Raw genomic sequence first — 15,952 nt, forward strand, 5'->3', positions numbered from 1 at the left:
CTGCCGGGTCATATTTTTGAGTCGCTCACTGATGTCGACGGTCCCCCGCTGGCTAGGTGGTAACCGGTCCCATTGCTGTTTGCTTCCTCTTGTTTCCGTATCTTCGGAGATCTCTTTGCTTTTCTGTGATTTTTAAGGGAGGAACGGAATGCGAAGAAAATATGTTACTCAAAGGCTCATATCTTGAAACTTGCTATAAACATTATCTAGGTAAAAAGATTTCAAAAGCTCTTCAAATGTTACCTTTCTTTTCGGCACACGATAACGATCGTGACAGCTATAACGACGCAAATGACAAAACCGATTAGAGCTCCGATAATTATCCCTGCAATGGAAAAATACAAAGAAGGGATGTTAAAGTTAAATATACAACCTTTGCTTTTGCTGTAATTTTCAGAAACGGATGGATTTTGGGGTTAGTAAATTATAGCAAATATTGTTACACTGATCTGTTTAAAGTTTGTGTTCATAGATGCAGGAAAAACCAAGACAAACATTGCTGTTCTTGCAGTCAGGTACCCTGACCCTACTTCAGATGAAACGGAGCAATTCCATAGACGTCGGGAAATTGTCAGGTCAGGGAACCAGACTGGCTGGCTTGTGACTTCATTTGGGGTCTGGATGACTTGTGCGGACTTGTAAGGATTTAAAGTGAGGACTTGTGATAGAATTGTATGGACTTGTGATAGACTTTTGAGGACTTGTGATGACTTGTGATGGACTTGTGATGGACAAGTGAGGACTTGTAATTGACTTGTGAGGGCTTGTGATTGACTTGTGAGGACTTGTGGTGGATTTGTGGTGGATTTGCGAGGACTTGCGAGGACTTGTGATTGACTTGCGAGGACTTGTGAGGACTTGTGATTGACTTGTGAGGACTTGTGATTGACTGGTGAGGACTTGTGAGGACTTGTGATTGACCTGTGAGGACTTGTGATTGACTTGCGAGGACTTGTGAGGACTTGTGATTGACCTGTGAGGACTTGTGATTGACTGGTGAGGACTTGCGGTGGACTTGTGAGGATTTGCAATGACTTGTGAGGACTTGTACGTACTTGTGATGGACTTTCAGTGGCTTTGTGAGGACTTGTGAGGACTTGAGACTTAAGAGGACTTGTAATTGACCTGTGAGGACTTGTGATTGACTTGTAATGACTTATGATGGACTTTTGAGGACTTGTGAGGACTTGTGATGGACTCGACCAAACACTGGTTCAAAAGTTTTCTGAAACTCACTTGTTGATGATTGATCTCTCAATTTCAGAGTTCCTTTGGTCCCTTTCAGGAGCTGGGCTTGCTTCAAGATTCGGTCCCATTCATCGTCCTTGTCACGACTATTAGGATCTGGTATTTCTGTAAAACAAAAACAGAACGGAAACAAAGTTGTTACGGCCAAAAATGACATTCAAAGATAAGAATACGGCAATTACCCTGTAAGTATTAAATGCTGTGTTCTGATGAAACATGGCATAGTTCGGCAATTTCCTCAGAAAAATTGTGGGAATTTTTCGAAATAAGAGAGGGTAAATATTTATCATTTGCTTTTATTTACATTTGAAAAAAAAATGACAAAATGGAAAAAAATGGAAAAATCTACAATTTTTGTCACTGACATGTGTCATGCAATATGTCCCTGCAGTGTACACATGTACCAGATAGCAGAAATTTAAGACATTACAAAACCACACAAATGTCAGTACATATTTGTTGCGTTAACCGTAACCGGTCTCCTACAAAACCTCTCTATAATACCTATACTAACCTTTACACGTGGACGGTTCCCCGTGCCAGACAAGTTCGTTGACCTCATCCCCCAGGACGCAAGATAACGTGTGATCCTCGTGAAGCTGGAACCCTGTGTAGCAGTCAAAGGTGGCCGTGGTGCCGTACCAGAAGGCTCCGGTCTCTCTCACGTAGCCGAAGGAAGGCTCGTCTGGCTCCGGGCATTGGGCCAAATCAACTGCAGGAAAAACAAACATTAATAATAATAATAATAATAATTACCGGCAATGGGGTAATAGGGAGACTTTCCCATAGACTTGTGCACAAAAATTTTCCGATTTAAATGTGCCCTAAACCAATATTCCCTTGTCCTTTTTCCACGAATTTCGGTATTTTTACTAATTAGACCACGAGCAACAAATATAACCTAATTTCGACAGCAACATTTTTCCTCTAAAGGGGGGCTGCGCCAATAGGGAGACACCTAGGTGTCTCCCTATTAAGCCCGTGTCTCCCTACTATCGAAATTTCTACGCTAACGTGTCTCCCTAATAGTACATTTGTAGGAATAATTCGTGCTTATAGAGCACATTTCACACAAGGTCCCAATGCACTGTACATGAGTCATTATGCAGTACCGAAGTGTGACGTCATTTAGAACCAGAAAGTGTAGTGCAAACAAATGGAGTACGCACGCGTGTTGGTTCACGGGCTGAATCACGCGCTAATGTCTTTCACACACATTTTGTGCGTGTGACGTATTCACTTCGGTACTCCATTACCCTGCTCATTGGGCCAATGAAACATTCCAAAATACCATCTCAGCTCCCTGGGGAGCTTGATGCGGCCATTTCGGTGCAAAGCAGCTAAATCAATCACAATAACCACCTCTGCCCTCACATGTACCCAATTTACGCCTGGGTGGGGAGAAGCAATGAGTGACAAAGTGTCTTTCTCTTCATAAAACATTGATTTCTTTCTTTTATTACATTTTCAATATTTATATTTTCTTTTCACAAAAAAATACTTTTTAAAAGTTTTGGCATCTGTGACCCGCTGAAAAATAGCTTTCATTTTGCGCAAAAACAATTAGCCCGCCCTGCAAGAACCAAAGTATTGTCCGACAGCCAATATTCCACAACTAAACGTCCGTGGCTTATTTCGCTCGATGTCTCATACAAAATTGAATCACTTTAATATTGCTAGTAAAGTAGCAATTGAAAAAGCAGATTTATTTTTCGAGGTGAAACAAAGCATGAGGAATGCATCTTTAATGAAAAGCAGATTGCTGAAAGTGCTCAACACCCGTTCCTTATTATTCAAGCATTCGATTAACCCCTTGACGCTGGTGTTGTTCGGTCACGGACAGCTGCACATTGGGTGGAATGTATACATGCAGGCATTCAGTCGTTGTCTGTGAATGGATGTGCTATGCAGCAGGAATGTGGCAATAGCAGTCCCCGGCTTATCAGCTTTTATCCAGCTGCGTCTAGAGCCACCAGCCAGCGTTAAGGGGTTAAAGCGATTTTATCATGTTTACCGTCGTATACGGAGGTCGTCCAGAACCACGTCGTCTCTCCCCCGCACGCTTCCGCGTAGTTGCCGCCGCAGTGTAACAAACAGTTGGTGTCGCTGACCGAGCCCCACGCATCGTAGTCGGTCCCGTTGGTGCCGCAGTAACAATCCGTGTTCTGTCGGAGACCGGCGTACCTAAAGACAACAGGATGAATATGGTAAACAAAAACAGTTTACCCATTCCTATTGGTCGAAAGCCTGTCACGTCGGTGGTTTTAAACGGTTGGTAAAACACCGGCTGGCTGGTTTTCAACACTTTTCCCGGCACTGAAATCACTGGGATCAGTGATCACTGGGAAAGAAAACAGGATGAATATGGTAAACAAAAACAGTTTACCCATTCCTATTGGTCGAGAGCCTGTCACGTCGGTGGTTTTAAACGGTTGGTAAAACACCGGCTGGCTGGTTTTCAACACTTTCCCGGCCCTAAAATCACTGGGATCAGTGATCACTGGGAAAGAAAACAGGATGAATATGGTAAACAAAAACAGTTTACTCGTTCCTATTGGTCGAGAGCCTGTCATGTCGGTGGTTTTAAACGGTTGGTAAAACACCGGCTGGCTGGTTTTCAACACTTTCCCGGCCCTAAAATCACTGGGATCGTTCCAGCGGTCCAGTAGGTATTTTTCAAGCCGGAATGTTGGCCGGATATTTGACATTTGTGAGGCGATCAAGCTAAATGAGTCGTTTGTCAACCCTGGTAAAAATATTTCTACAGATTTGAACAGAGCACAATCTCAGCATTATTGCTGTGAAAACTGCACGCTGATACCATCTTTTGTTCAAAAATTATGGAAGTCGGAACACCAAGAGATGTGATGAAGTGATGTGATGAGGTGGCCCTATTTTGGCCTGAATGTCCAAATGAAAGTACCCGACAAACGACTCATTTAGCTTGATCGCAGCACATTTTTGGGATGTTTTCCAGTAGTCTAACCTCATTTTCTTGTCGTGGCAGTACTGCAGGCACTTGCGTACGGTCATGTCTTCGCTTGATAGGTAGTCACTGTTGAGAACGCTGCCCACGGTACGGTCTAAGAAACAGCCCAGGTAGCCGGGGACTAAGTAGGTACACGAAAAAGAGCACAGAGTGAGTAACAACAAAACAAAACACAACTGTCGGGACTATTGTTTTAGTGAAGTTCTGCATGTAGCACTTTCAAAATCTAGGATATGAGAGCCCAATTCATAAGTTTTCCTTTAGTACAAGAATCATTCAAATCACTCACATACTTTTCAAATTACGGAACTTTAAACACAACCACTGTTTAAGTTCTGTCCGCCGATCACAAAAACAGGTGTGCGTTCTTTCAGCAAAATGAAAACATTCACACACATCCCTATGTGATTGTTTGTTTTTTTTTTGCTTAAAGAACACTTACCTTTTTGTGATCATTGAAGAAAACTAACAAGGTGGCCGATTTAGAAATGCCCATGTCTAGAATGAAAACACTGACCCATTTGCAAGTGATCTATGCCCTATAGGGGTTAAATTTCAGTCATTAAAAATAGTTTGTTTTTAAAATTGGAACACAGATTTCGGCTCAGAAGAAAGCCATTTCAAATCAAAAATTGATCGATATGACTTACGGTAGCAGCTGACTCCTGCTGTTTCCCCGTCCCTGCAAGTCTTGGCTGCCGTCTTGAACGGACACTGCTCTAGAAATTGTTCCTCTGAGATGAGAAGAAAGGCAACATAGAGGAACAATATGAGAATGACAAGAAGAGGAAGTTACAAGACTTTGGGAAACAATCGTGAATCACCTCATAAGTTGGATATATCAGTGGTAGACAATGACAAATGAATGATGCTGTCACGGTTTGTTTTAAAAATTTGTGACTTATCGTGAAACTGGATGGCTTGTTATTGAGTTAGGAGCACTTTTGGGAACTTGTGATGACTTGCGATTGGCTTGTGATTGGCTTTTGATTGACTTGTGATTGACTTGTGACTGACTTGTGATTGAATTGTGATTGACTAGTGATTGACTTGTAATTGATTTTTGATTGACTTGTGATTGACTTGTGACTGACTTGTGACTGACTTGTAATTGACTTGTGATTGATTTGTGACTGACTTGTGATTGACTTGTGATTGGCTTGTGATTGACTTGTGATTGACTTGTGATTGACTTGTGATGACTTGTGATGACCTGACAAAGCCTCTGGTGACTGATTATCTTGATGCAATCACTCACCTCCTTCGCAGTCAAAATTCTGCATCGAGTCGTTGTTCTCCCCACTACCATAGTGGGACTCGACCATCGCAAACGAAGCCCCAGAAAAACCTATTGGAAACACGAAAATGGAGGACAGCAAATCAAAACCGAGTTCTCCTCAAATATTCCTTCATCGCCCCCTCCCCAACAACCTGATGCCTACGCGTAGATGGAATGCACTTGGGAAGAATTGTCCAAATAGTGTTTCCAACTGAGTATTTTCAGAGCCAACACTATTCAAGCAAACCAAAACTACATTCATTTGATTCCAAGAATATATCCTGATTCTTGGGGAGTTTGAATTTTGTTAACCCTAACCATCCTCAATCCTCCAAAATCCTCCTGGCGGTTTGGAGGATTTGTAGGATTGAGGCTGAATGACCAAAAAAAGATTGATTTCAGAGGATGCATTGTGTCGAGTTCATAGGCTGCACCCTGCATTGTTTATGTTCAGTCGTGCATAATTAAGCCGTGAATAATGCTCGATATCATCCGCACTGCTTCCGAATGTCATCGGCACTGCCTCAACCCATTAACAGTGATTGTTGGAGGATTTTGTGGGATTGAGGCAGTGGTCACCCCTCCACTGAACAAATTCAAGAAATAACAGATGATCTTGGAGGATTGAGGCTGAATCCAATTTTTACCCGGTGGCCATCGGAGGATTTTGCAGGAATGAGGACGGTTCCTAGCCAAATGGGCTTAGGGGGTTTGGGTTATAATTACACCTGTTTTTCGCCACTCACCCATTTCCCTGCAGACCACCTGCGCGTCCCTGCGGTCCCATCGCCGGTGGCAGACGTCTTTCCACGCTCCCTCGTGGAAAACCTCAACGCGGCCCTCATTCACGCCGGTCACGTTGACTGGACTACCGGCAAGACGTACTGTAAACATACCGAAACCAAAAAAAAACCGAAAAATAATTCAAAAGTTCAGAAAATAGACCTATCATGCAACCACAAATGGAAAATATTTCTGAGGAATTATTATTTTTTATTGGAACAGGAGAAGTAGTCTTTAATGAACCCTAACACTGCTGTATTTGTGCCCTTTTCAAACACATATCAACAAGTGCAGTAGTGCACGACAATAACTGACAGAGCGGATTACAACGAACGAAATGGTGGGGATTCAAGCCTTTGTTGTTATACGCGTATTCTGCTTTCAATAACAGTTCTTTTAAAGGTAATTGTAACGATCCTATGGGCTGTGGGGCATTAACTCGATCTGTGTGTAGCTCATGAAAGTGCTGCCTGTAAAAACCTTGAACTTTTCAATCACCATCAACATCATTATTCATGAACAGCTACAGTGTATAAGATTTGAGGCTTTGCATGGTGGGGTATCGGTATCGTTTCGGTTTGCAGTAACACCATGTGGTAACAACTACTGCTTAGAAGATATTAGTTCTGAAAAGAACTTGTCCTGCTTATTATCAACTTCGCTAAATAGTTTTTTTGTTCTGATAAGAACAGTCCCTGAAGTCTCCAGACGATGACTAGAGCAGGCTAGTCGAACTGTTGAGAACAAAGACAAGTTCATTTAGAACTTACAGCAGGACTGTTCTTATCAGAACAAAAAAACTACTTAGCACAGTTGATAATAAGCAGGACAAGTTCTTTTCAGAACTAATATCTTCTAAGCAGTAGTTATTACCACGTGGTGTTACCGCAAACTGAAACGAGCTACAGTGTATACGGTGCAACCTTTCTTATCATATAACACTGACAGGCAGCTATTTGTACGTGCATGGAAAATCATGTACGTGTACATCTTTGAATGTCAGTATATTTTTGCCAACATAATGTAATCTTGAAACCGCAACATAACATCTGTTTTATCATCCCTGGAAGAGCAAATGCAGCTTGTTAATAAATTTGCACTGAACATATTACTGAGTCAGTAAGGTATGTTCAGCGCACATTTAATAACAAGCTACATTTCTGTGAATGTTCTTCCAAGGACGATAAAACAGATGTTATTTTGTGGTTTCAAGAATACATTTATGTTCGCAAAAATATCTCTCATATAGGGGGCCTACATAACATTCAATACCCTCCTATGCAAACATGCATTATGTGCAAAGTTGTCCTTTCGGAAAAAATCAATCAAGTGACTGTTTTTTTTAACAGTTAAGAGCTCCAAGCCAACTTATAAAGCAGGATTGACTGGATGTGACTGTTTATGTTTGCCTGCTTTTGTCTGTTGACTGAGTTTGACTAGTCAAAGTGCTTGCCTGAAATTTGATCTGACTGTTGGTGACTAGCCTGTGTGAAAGGCATGGCAGGGAAGTGGATGGAATTTTTGACTGTCTGTGACTGTAGGAGGTAGGAGGGTTGATAAATCCTGAAATAATGTTTGTTTTTCTGCAAATCATTTGAATTTTGAGGAAAAACTACATTTTCTACATTTATTTTTTAAAATCATTTAATTAATGACAAATTGTGTAATATTACTCTCAATCATAAAAAAAATTTCTTCCGTGTAAAATTCAATAGCAAGTTCAAATATGAAAACAAAAAATGTTTGTGTTCTGAACTTAGCTGAAATGTTTTTTCCAACATCCAACACTGAAATTTTTGGGAAATCCCAAATCTGAGCAAGAAATCCGGGGTCACAAGGTCAAGCCACCTGATGGCTACATGTACTTCACATTCGTCCCTTACATGAATCTGATTGGATGACCTTGACAGAGGATTTGAATATGGCCAGTCAAAAAAATAATGTGGTTTCTCGTTAGTACCTTTGTGAAATTAGGATAGGTAGTTAGGGAATTTTTTTTTTTTTTTGCAATTTTTTGATGATTTATTGATAATTGATGATTTCTGGTTTGTTTTCCTCACTTTTTCCCCAAAAAAGAGTTAGGGTAGGGGCTGTCAAAAAAGGGTAGGTAGGGTAACCGGAAGCAGAACGATTATTTTTTTGGCCTTAACTTTTAGTTAGGAAGCAATGAGAAATACATGCATGGTCCTACATGTGCATGTTTTTCTGCGTTACTTGAACAAAGTATGCTTCAATTTTTCGCCCAAAATAAAACACAATAGTTGTGCACAAACATAGAAGACAAAAATAAATCACAGACTAAGCTCATGTGTACACGGATGCTAATGAAAGACAATGGTATCAGTAAGTACAGTGATAATCTTTAATCCTGTACAAACAGGCTTATCTCGGCGTTATGGTTATCATCAATTTCAAACAATGGGCACATCTTGGCTGTGTTTAATGAAAGGTTTTCATGAAAAACAAAGTTTACGAAGAAATGTCACACGAACCGGTAGATGCACACTTATACATGCAACGTTTAATCAATTATGCCAGACAAAAACGCATACGTTTGACCTCTTTTATGACATTGCAGTTGTTTGCCATATCAGTCAACAGTACGTCACTTTAAATATCCAAAGTCCATTTTATATGCAACATCATAAATTCGCTCGTACCCCCGCCCTGCAAACAGGACGCTGGGAAGGGCTGATCTCTCCGAGCTCTCATTGGATAGATTTTGCATGACCTAGTGACGTAGCACTGCTGCTGTTTATCATACGTAGTGCGTGCTAGCTGCATGCGAAGGTCACGATAAGTTACCCAGAATGCCTAGTACTTCCTTCACAACATTCTGTGAAGCAGCATCAGCCCTTCCCAGCGCCCTGTTTGCAGGGCGGGGGTACGAGCGGACACCATATATCATGTCTTTAGATTTTGTGTCTGGCATAAAACCAAAAAAACTATAACAAGTTGAAACATAAAATCAAAGAAATTTACGATGCCCAGTAAGAAATCTGTGATATTGTTAAAATCGTTTGAAATTTACATGATCGACATATTATTGTGAAATTACTGACTACAATGTACTCTCAGGGCCACCATACACTGGTCTTGTACCTGCACTCACCTGACTGTACACTGGATGATGGCACGGCTAGCAGCAGCAGGTATGCTGGCCATACCAGGGCCAAGGTGATTGCACTGTGGATATTACTCAGCCTCATTATTGTCTCTGTATTATAATGTCTTTCTATTAAACCTCAGCTCATCCTAAAAATAAAAAAGTATTCCATAAAATCATTTCAAGTGATATTTTGTGTACTTTTATTTGTTTTCAGCAAAATTGTAGCTATGTACATATGTAGAAAGGGTGAGGGCTCAATTTCGTATCAGAAAAGCAGTCAAAAGATGGGGAAAAAAGTCGGGAAATAAAGGCTGCCTCCTTCATGTTTTTCAAAATGCCGGGACAAGGAACTTGGTATTTTTTTTTATGGGCCTAATAAAAATGCTTGTTGCCGGTGTAGCATGAATTTAGGTTTTGTGAAATACGGACTCATTGGTGGAATTGCGCATGCTCATGCATAGATAATTAGGAGAGGGACCGGTCACGTGAGAGGGTTTAACCAATAAAAGGGAAAAAGAGTCCGATTTTCATACGAGTCCAAATTTTCACATGACACCGGGATATAGGAAGGAAATGCATGACTGAAAGGAAACTGGTGATTCATTGTTGCATAAGAACACTTCATAACTGCTACATGTAGATTCTCTACCGCACTCATTAAGAGGGAGGGCACCATTCATGTTTGTGACTCCAGGCGTATTTTTCCAAATATCCTGCGAATTATATTGATTTGTAGCTCAGCACTTAACTTTGAGCACTCTGCAATATAGGCCATCAGCTTGGGGGTTTGGTCAGTATCAAATCAGGGCATAAATGATTATAATGAGCATGCGCAAGGTATACCGCCCCTAGAGTGGTAACAAGCATTTTGATGGACATATTGAAGAAAAAAAGGGTGACAACACCCAAAAAGCTGCCACTGTTGCAATGCTATCACATGTTTTCCAACTCCGAAGGTGCATACCTTGCCAAAAATCGCTATGACGATTATTCCCCTCATTTGATACCGGTGGCCAAAATTTTGGACCGAGGCTGATGGCCTAATATTTTCTGCAGAAAGGCTGAATGAAAATAGGCCTTGTTCAAAAATTGCCTCATACTGAAGATATAAGGCTTATGAAAGAATTTGTTTGAAAGAGAACGTTTCTCAAGTTGTTGACCTTGTTGCCAATGTGTTCAACAACTCTTCTGTCATTATCTTGGGTCCAAAACATTGAAGATACTCACTCAATGGGAGACTTTTGAGACGTTGGTGGCAGCAAACATACCAGTCCTTTTTCTTTGTTTACGTTGTGTTTAAGCCAAAGCGCGCATGCTCAATATGACGCAAACAATGGAAAAAGGACCAGTGTGTTTGCTGCCACCAACGTCTCGAAAGACTCCCATTGGGTGGTGCAAAGTGGATGGCGTGTGAAATGGAGTAAGCCTTTTGTTTTTCTTGTTTTATTTTTTGTAGATTTGTTTTCATTTATATTTAAAAGGTTTCTGCATGGTTTTGGTTCAATTTTTTTTTGCTAATTTTTTGGTTGACTGCGTACATGTAGTTGCAGCACCTTAATTTTGATGTGGGGAATCAGACCAAATTCTCCCTTCTCTTCTCATTGTTTGTGAAAAAACCTGCTTGTAACTGGACACAACAATTTTGTCTGTCATAAATCAATAAATCAATTGAAACATTAGATATTATGACGACAGGAACGGCTTTGCATTAATACAACCCTAGTTTCAGTTTTGTGCTTGACTTGCAAACCTTGGGCAAACTTAAAGGGAAAATACAACATTTGCAAACATCAAAAAATAGAACTACCAAACCATTTTGAAATACCTTGCTGGACTGTTAGTGAATGACAGTGTAAAGCATCCTGTAAAATCATGGCACCTGGTATACTATCATTTTCAAGAAAAGTGGTATTTTTGTATCAATTTCCAACGCTGATCGGCCGACCAGCGTTGGAAAAAAAACTGGTTTTTTTTTCAAATACTGGCCCCAGTTGACCATCGCAATTGTTTGCAATCGATTACACACCTATGAACGGGTACAAGCCAGCTAGACTGGTTCCCTGACCTTACAATTCCCCAATGTATGTAAACTGCTCTGTTTCTCCTTAAATGGAGTCAGGGAACCAGACTACAGGAAAATGATTGTTGTTCTTGGTTTTTATAGCATTTCCGAACCCAAAACCTCAAAAAAAGTCAGTATAACTATATTTGCTATATATTTCCAACTCCCCAATTCCATCCATTTCTGAAAATTACAGCAAAAGCAAATGATGTATATTCCCTTTAAAGGTAATGTACAACATTTGCAAACATTAAAAAACGAAACTACCAAATTAATTATGAAATATCTTGACTCTAACTCCCTAGTTAGTTTTACTATAGAGTACAAGTCCGTCCAGATCCATCACTGACTCTGCTTCAAATAATGCTTCAGGACCAAATCTGTTGAAATCCACCAAAAATCCACCACTGGCACTGGTGGATTTTGATGGACTTGGTACACATGGCTTATCTGCCAAAAATCTCCCCAAATGGGGGATGGATTTTGATGAAGTTGGGAAGGTTTAAGGGTTAATTGAATGTAACTCTAATAACAGTCTCAAGCATCCTGTGAAATCATGGCATCTGGTGTGCTGTAATTTCAAAGACAAGTAGAATTTTGTTTCATTTCCCAACGATGGGTTGGCCGAGCCATCGTTGGACAAAAACTTTTTTTTCTTCAAATACTGCCCCCAATTGACCAAATTGTATTTAGTCCACATTTGTTTGCAATCGGTTACATATCCGTGAACATGCCTGGCCAGCTAGTCTGGTTCCCAGCCCTGACAATTTCCTGACTTCTATTATAAATTGTGCCATTTTATTGGAATTGTAGGGTCAGGGAACCAGATTACAAGACCAGCATTTTGTTCTTGGTTTTTTCCCACCGTCCATGAAAACAAAACTTTAAACGGGCCAGGTGCTCTAAAATGTAAGACCCTCCCCCCCAAATCCGTCCATTTCTGAAAATTACCTTTAAAACTTTTGGTTTTGGTTTTGGTTTGATTTTTTATTCTCGATTTAACTGCGAAGTTGCAGCACCGTATTTTGATGCAGAGAAATCTGACAACCTCTCACATCCTGCCTCCTGTGATAAAAATATGAGGTTTGCCATTTGGCACAATACTATTTGTGTCATAAATCAATTGAAATAATTATTAGATTATACGATGACACTGTCATGACAGGAAATTTGCCTAACTTTGCAATGAACACATCCGTAGGGAAGATACAACATTCGCAACATCAAAGGCCAGTACTATTGTTGTATTGGAATCTTTCCAAAAATATTTTACAATGTTTATGTTTATCGGTCCTTTTCTTCAACTCAATAGTTGAGTCAGGATAATTTTAACTTTAGCAACCGCCTATTTCTAATCTAAGCAACCGCATATTAATACTAATTTCTCTCAACTCACTTCCCACTCTGCCGGAATTTGCATGCAATATCCCTTTGTTGTGGAATACAATACAATGTATTGTTGATGTACCCTAATGTGGCGCGGCCCCTAACGTGGCGCACTTTGATTTTTCGCCTGTAGCGCCTAGCTAGAGCAAAAGTTTTAACTGAAATTTCACAGAAAGTGAAATTTCATCAAGTTATAAACACTCCCGTTCATAAATCGCGAATTTATTTACCCGCTACAAAGTTAAAAGAAAAACTTATTTTGGCGTGATTTTCCGATTTTATTTTCAAGTGCAAAGTGAACCCTTTGAAAATGCCCCGAAAAATAAGAAAATAATTTTGTGACAAACATCTGGCTGGGTATGTAAGTAGAGATAATAATGATTTATCAGAATTTATCAAGTTTTCAGAAATTCTTAAATGTTAATTTGGAATTTTCCGAGATTTATTTAAGTGCGCCACGTTAGGGAACACTCCGCCAAATTGTGCCCAATTTCCGGACGCCACCGTTTTTTAATTTCGGCTTAAATTTTATGAAACCGAAATTGTTCACAGAGGTTAAACAGCAAGCATTAATAAGGTAAAAGTACCAGTATTTCACTGCATGAATTTGAGGTTTGTCAACAAAGAGGTTTGGCAACACTACACGAGGAAATTTGGGTATGCTTCGAAGTGCGCCACGTTAGGGTACACCACCATAACAATCATTTCTAAACATGCTCAGCTAGCAGCTTCAATTTTGCCAACGCGAACAATCGACGGTCAAAACATTTCTAAAATTTTGGTCAAAAACTGATCAAATCAACCTTAATGAATATACTTCATGATCAGCATAACGTCTTACCTTTAGAAGCTCATATTTTCGCCAATGTAAGCTTCGGAACTGGTTAAAAACAATTACTTTTGGACCGGCTCAATTTTTCACGACATCAGATTTTTATTTCCATTCATACTCTCACTTCTCAGTAAGGGTACGAACGTACGTACGTGCGTAATAAGTTCCGTGACCAGACTACACTATTACATAAGGTGTAATAGCTACTAAGATGGGTCCAGTTGCCAGACTTCTAAGCCCTTGGCGCGGCGACTTGAGGTCAACAAACTTCTCAATGTCGTGTCGGGTGAACAAACTTTCCCGATAAGTTTGTTGACCTGACTCGAAGACGAAACCACGAGGGCGCCCTTCTAATTTAACAGTATTTGCGGACTGGATTGGGGTTTTTTTTGGGGGGGGGGTGGGGAAAGGGGAGGGCATGTTTTTTATGAGACCAATTTTATCATTACTAGTGTGCCTAGTGCCTTTTTACTGCGGACTGGAACCTGAAAAGACAGTAGAAAACACACAAAAAATATTTTTGTTTTGTTTTGCAAAGAAGTTTCTGCAGCTAGCTCAACCCGTGTTAGGATTTTCCCTGGCCAACTTTTTTTTTAATATGCCCCCCCCCCAAAAAAAATTACAAACAAAATATGCATCAAATACTTTAATACGTTTTTATGCGGCAATAATTCAAATCATAAGTACCATTGACTTTAACGCCAAAAGGAAACTGTTTTGTGTTTGAGACAAACATACTTGAACATGTTAAAGGGAAAATACAATACATTTGCAAACATCAAAAAACGAAATGATCCAATTATCACGAAATACCTTACTGTATTGTTAGGGACTGACAGTCTAAAAAGCATCCTTTAAAATCGTGGCTCCTGGAGTGCGGACATTTTCAAGAAAAACTGTATTTTTCCAACGCTGGTCGGGCGACCAGCGTTGGAGCAAACTTGCTTTTTTCCAAAAACTTTTCTTAATTTTTCATATTTAGTTATTCTGACTTTTCTTTGCAATTGTTCACACACGTACACCTGTGAAGGGGTACATGCCTGCTAGACTGATTCTCTGACCTTACAATTCCCCAAAGTATATTAATTGATTTTTCATCTTAAGTGGGTCAGGGAACCAGACTACAAGAACATGATAGGTTTTCTTGGTTTTTCCAGCATCTACAAGCCCAAAACATGAAACAAGTCAGTTTAACAATATTTTATATACCATACTAATCCTCCAAATCCATTTATTTCTGAAAATTGCAGCAAAAGCAAAATGTTGTACATTCCCTTTAAGTCGACAGTAAACAGATCCGATCACGTACGTACAATGTTTCAGACATCGACACTGAGGAAATCCGGCGCTGCAGCGATGTTTGTCTTACAGCTAGACTATTTATTGTGATAGGTTTCAGTTTCAAACTTCCTTGTGTCAGTTATGTACTTGAATCGTGCGAATCAAGTTTCTTTGTTTTGTTTTGTTTAAAAGACTAGTAGTTTTGATGGGCAATTATAAACGGCTGGAAAAGGATTAAGTGTCACTCACGCGCGCACGAGCCGATGTGGTGTGAAACTATGACAAAAACGGACTCATTTTTGCGCAAAGTACGTGAAGATAAATAGGACATTAAAATAGGTCTGTTGTTCTGGAAATAAAACTGTATAGGACCCATTATTTGAATAGGATATCTGCATATCTTATTCAAATTTACAGTCTATAGCGCCACCATCCCTCTCACTCGGCCATTTTGGATTCCCAGCATGCATTGTAGTTAGTCAGACCATTATCATGATTTTTCATTCATTCATTCTTTATTATTTTTTACCACATCTCATTTCATTAATTAGAGATGGTGGAAGGGGATCCCCAAAAAGCGGAGCTTGTCGAGTAGAGATCCCCTTTAACATGGATTAATACAAACATTTAATGAAAAACAAATGAAAACAATTGAACGTATACATTTTAAATTGTACATAACACACGGAAAAACAATATTGCTGATCAGAAAAAAAAAGAAATACAGAGTAGTAACCCAGTAAGAAGATTAATCTGAGCTATTATAATTTGATAGTAAATTTGATTTAAGTTTGGATTTAAATAATGGAAGGCTACGAGTGCCCTGGAGTGATTTATGTAAGGACTTCCAGTACTTAGGTCCTTCATGCCTAATTGTCTTTTTATAAACAGTTGTTCTTGCAAATGAAAAGTGAAATTCTCTACGTTGTCGGGTAAAATGGTGATGTATAGTTTCGTTTCTGCAATGGGATTTGGAAGTAAAT

At 39.8% G+C, this 15,952-nt stretch overlaps 1 protein-coding gene across 1 annotated transcript; it reads right to left on the reverse strand.

Moving 5' to 3' along the window:
• LOC119725584 (scavenger receptor cysteine-rich domain superfamily protein-like) lies at nt 1-13,828 on the reverse strand. The gene is made up of 11 exons (XM_038197048.1): nt 13,698-13,828; nt 9,412-9,554; nt 6,263-6,400; nt 5,496-5,585; nt 4,888-4,971; nt 4,235-4,358; nt 3,263-3,432; nt 1,763-1,960; nt 1,237-1,353; nt 244-325; nt 1-123 (listed from the first exon to the last, which is right to left on the reverse strand). The coding sequence occupies exons 2-11, from the start codon at nt 9,506-9,508 to the stop codon at nt 9-11; spliced, it is 1,215 nt and encodes a 404-aa protein (XP_038052976.1). The 5' UTR covers nt 9,509-9,554; nt 13,698-13,828; the 3' UTR covers nt 1-8.
• Between the last annotated feature and the right edge of the window lie 2,124 nt (nt 13,829-15,952).

This window comes from Patiria miniata, unplaced genomic scaffold (genome assembly GCF_015706575.1).
Source record: "Patiria miniata isolate m_02_andy unplaced genomic scaffold, ASM1570657v1 HiC_scaffold_19, whole genome shotgun sequence".
NCBI classification, from domain to species: Eukaryota; Metazoa; Echinodermata; class Asteroidea; order Valvatida; family Asterinidae; genus Patiria; species Patiria miniata.

Coding starts and splice junctions, on each gene's coding strand:
- LOC119725584 (XM_038197048.1), bottom strand. CDS start 9,508: ATGAGGCTGAGTAATATCCACAGTGCAATCACCTTGGCCCTGGTATGG. Junction 3,433..4,234: donor TGCCACGACAAGAAAATGAG/GTTAGACTACTG, acceptor TGTTGTCTTTAG/GTACGCCGGTCTCCGACAGA. Junction 326..1,236: donor GAGAGATCAATCATCAACAA/GTGAGTTTCAGA, acceptor TTTCCATTGCAG/GGATAATTATCGGAGCTCTA.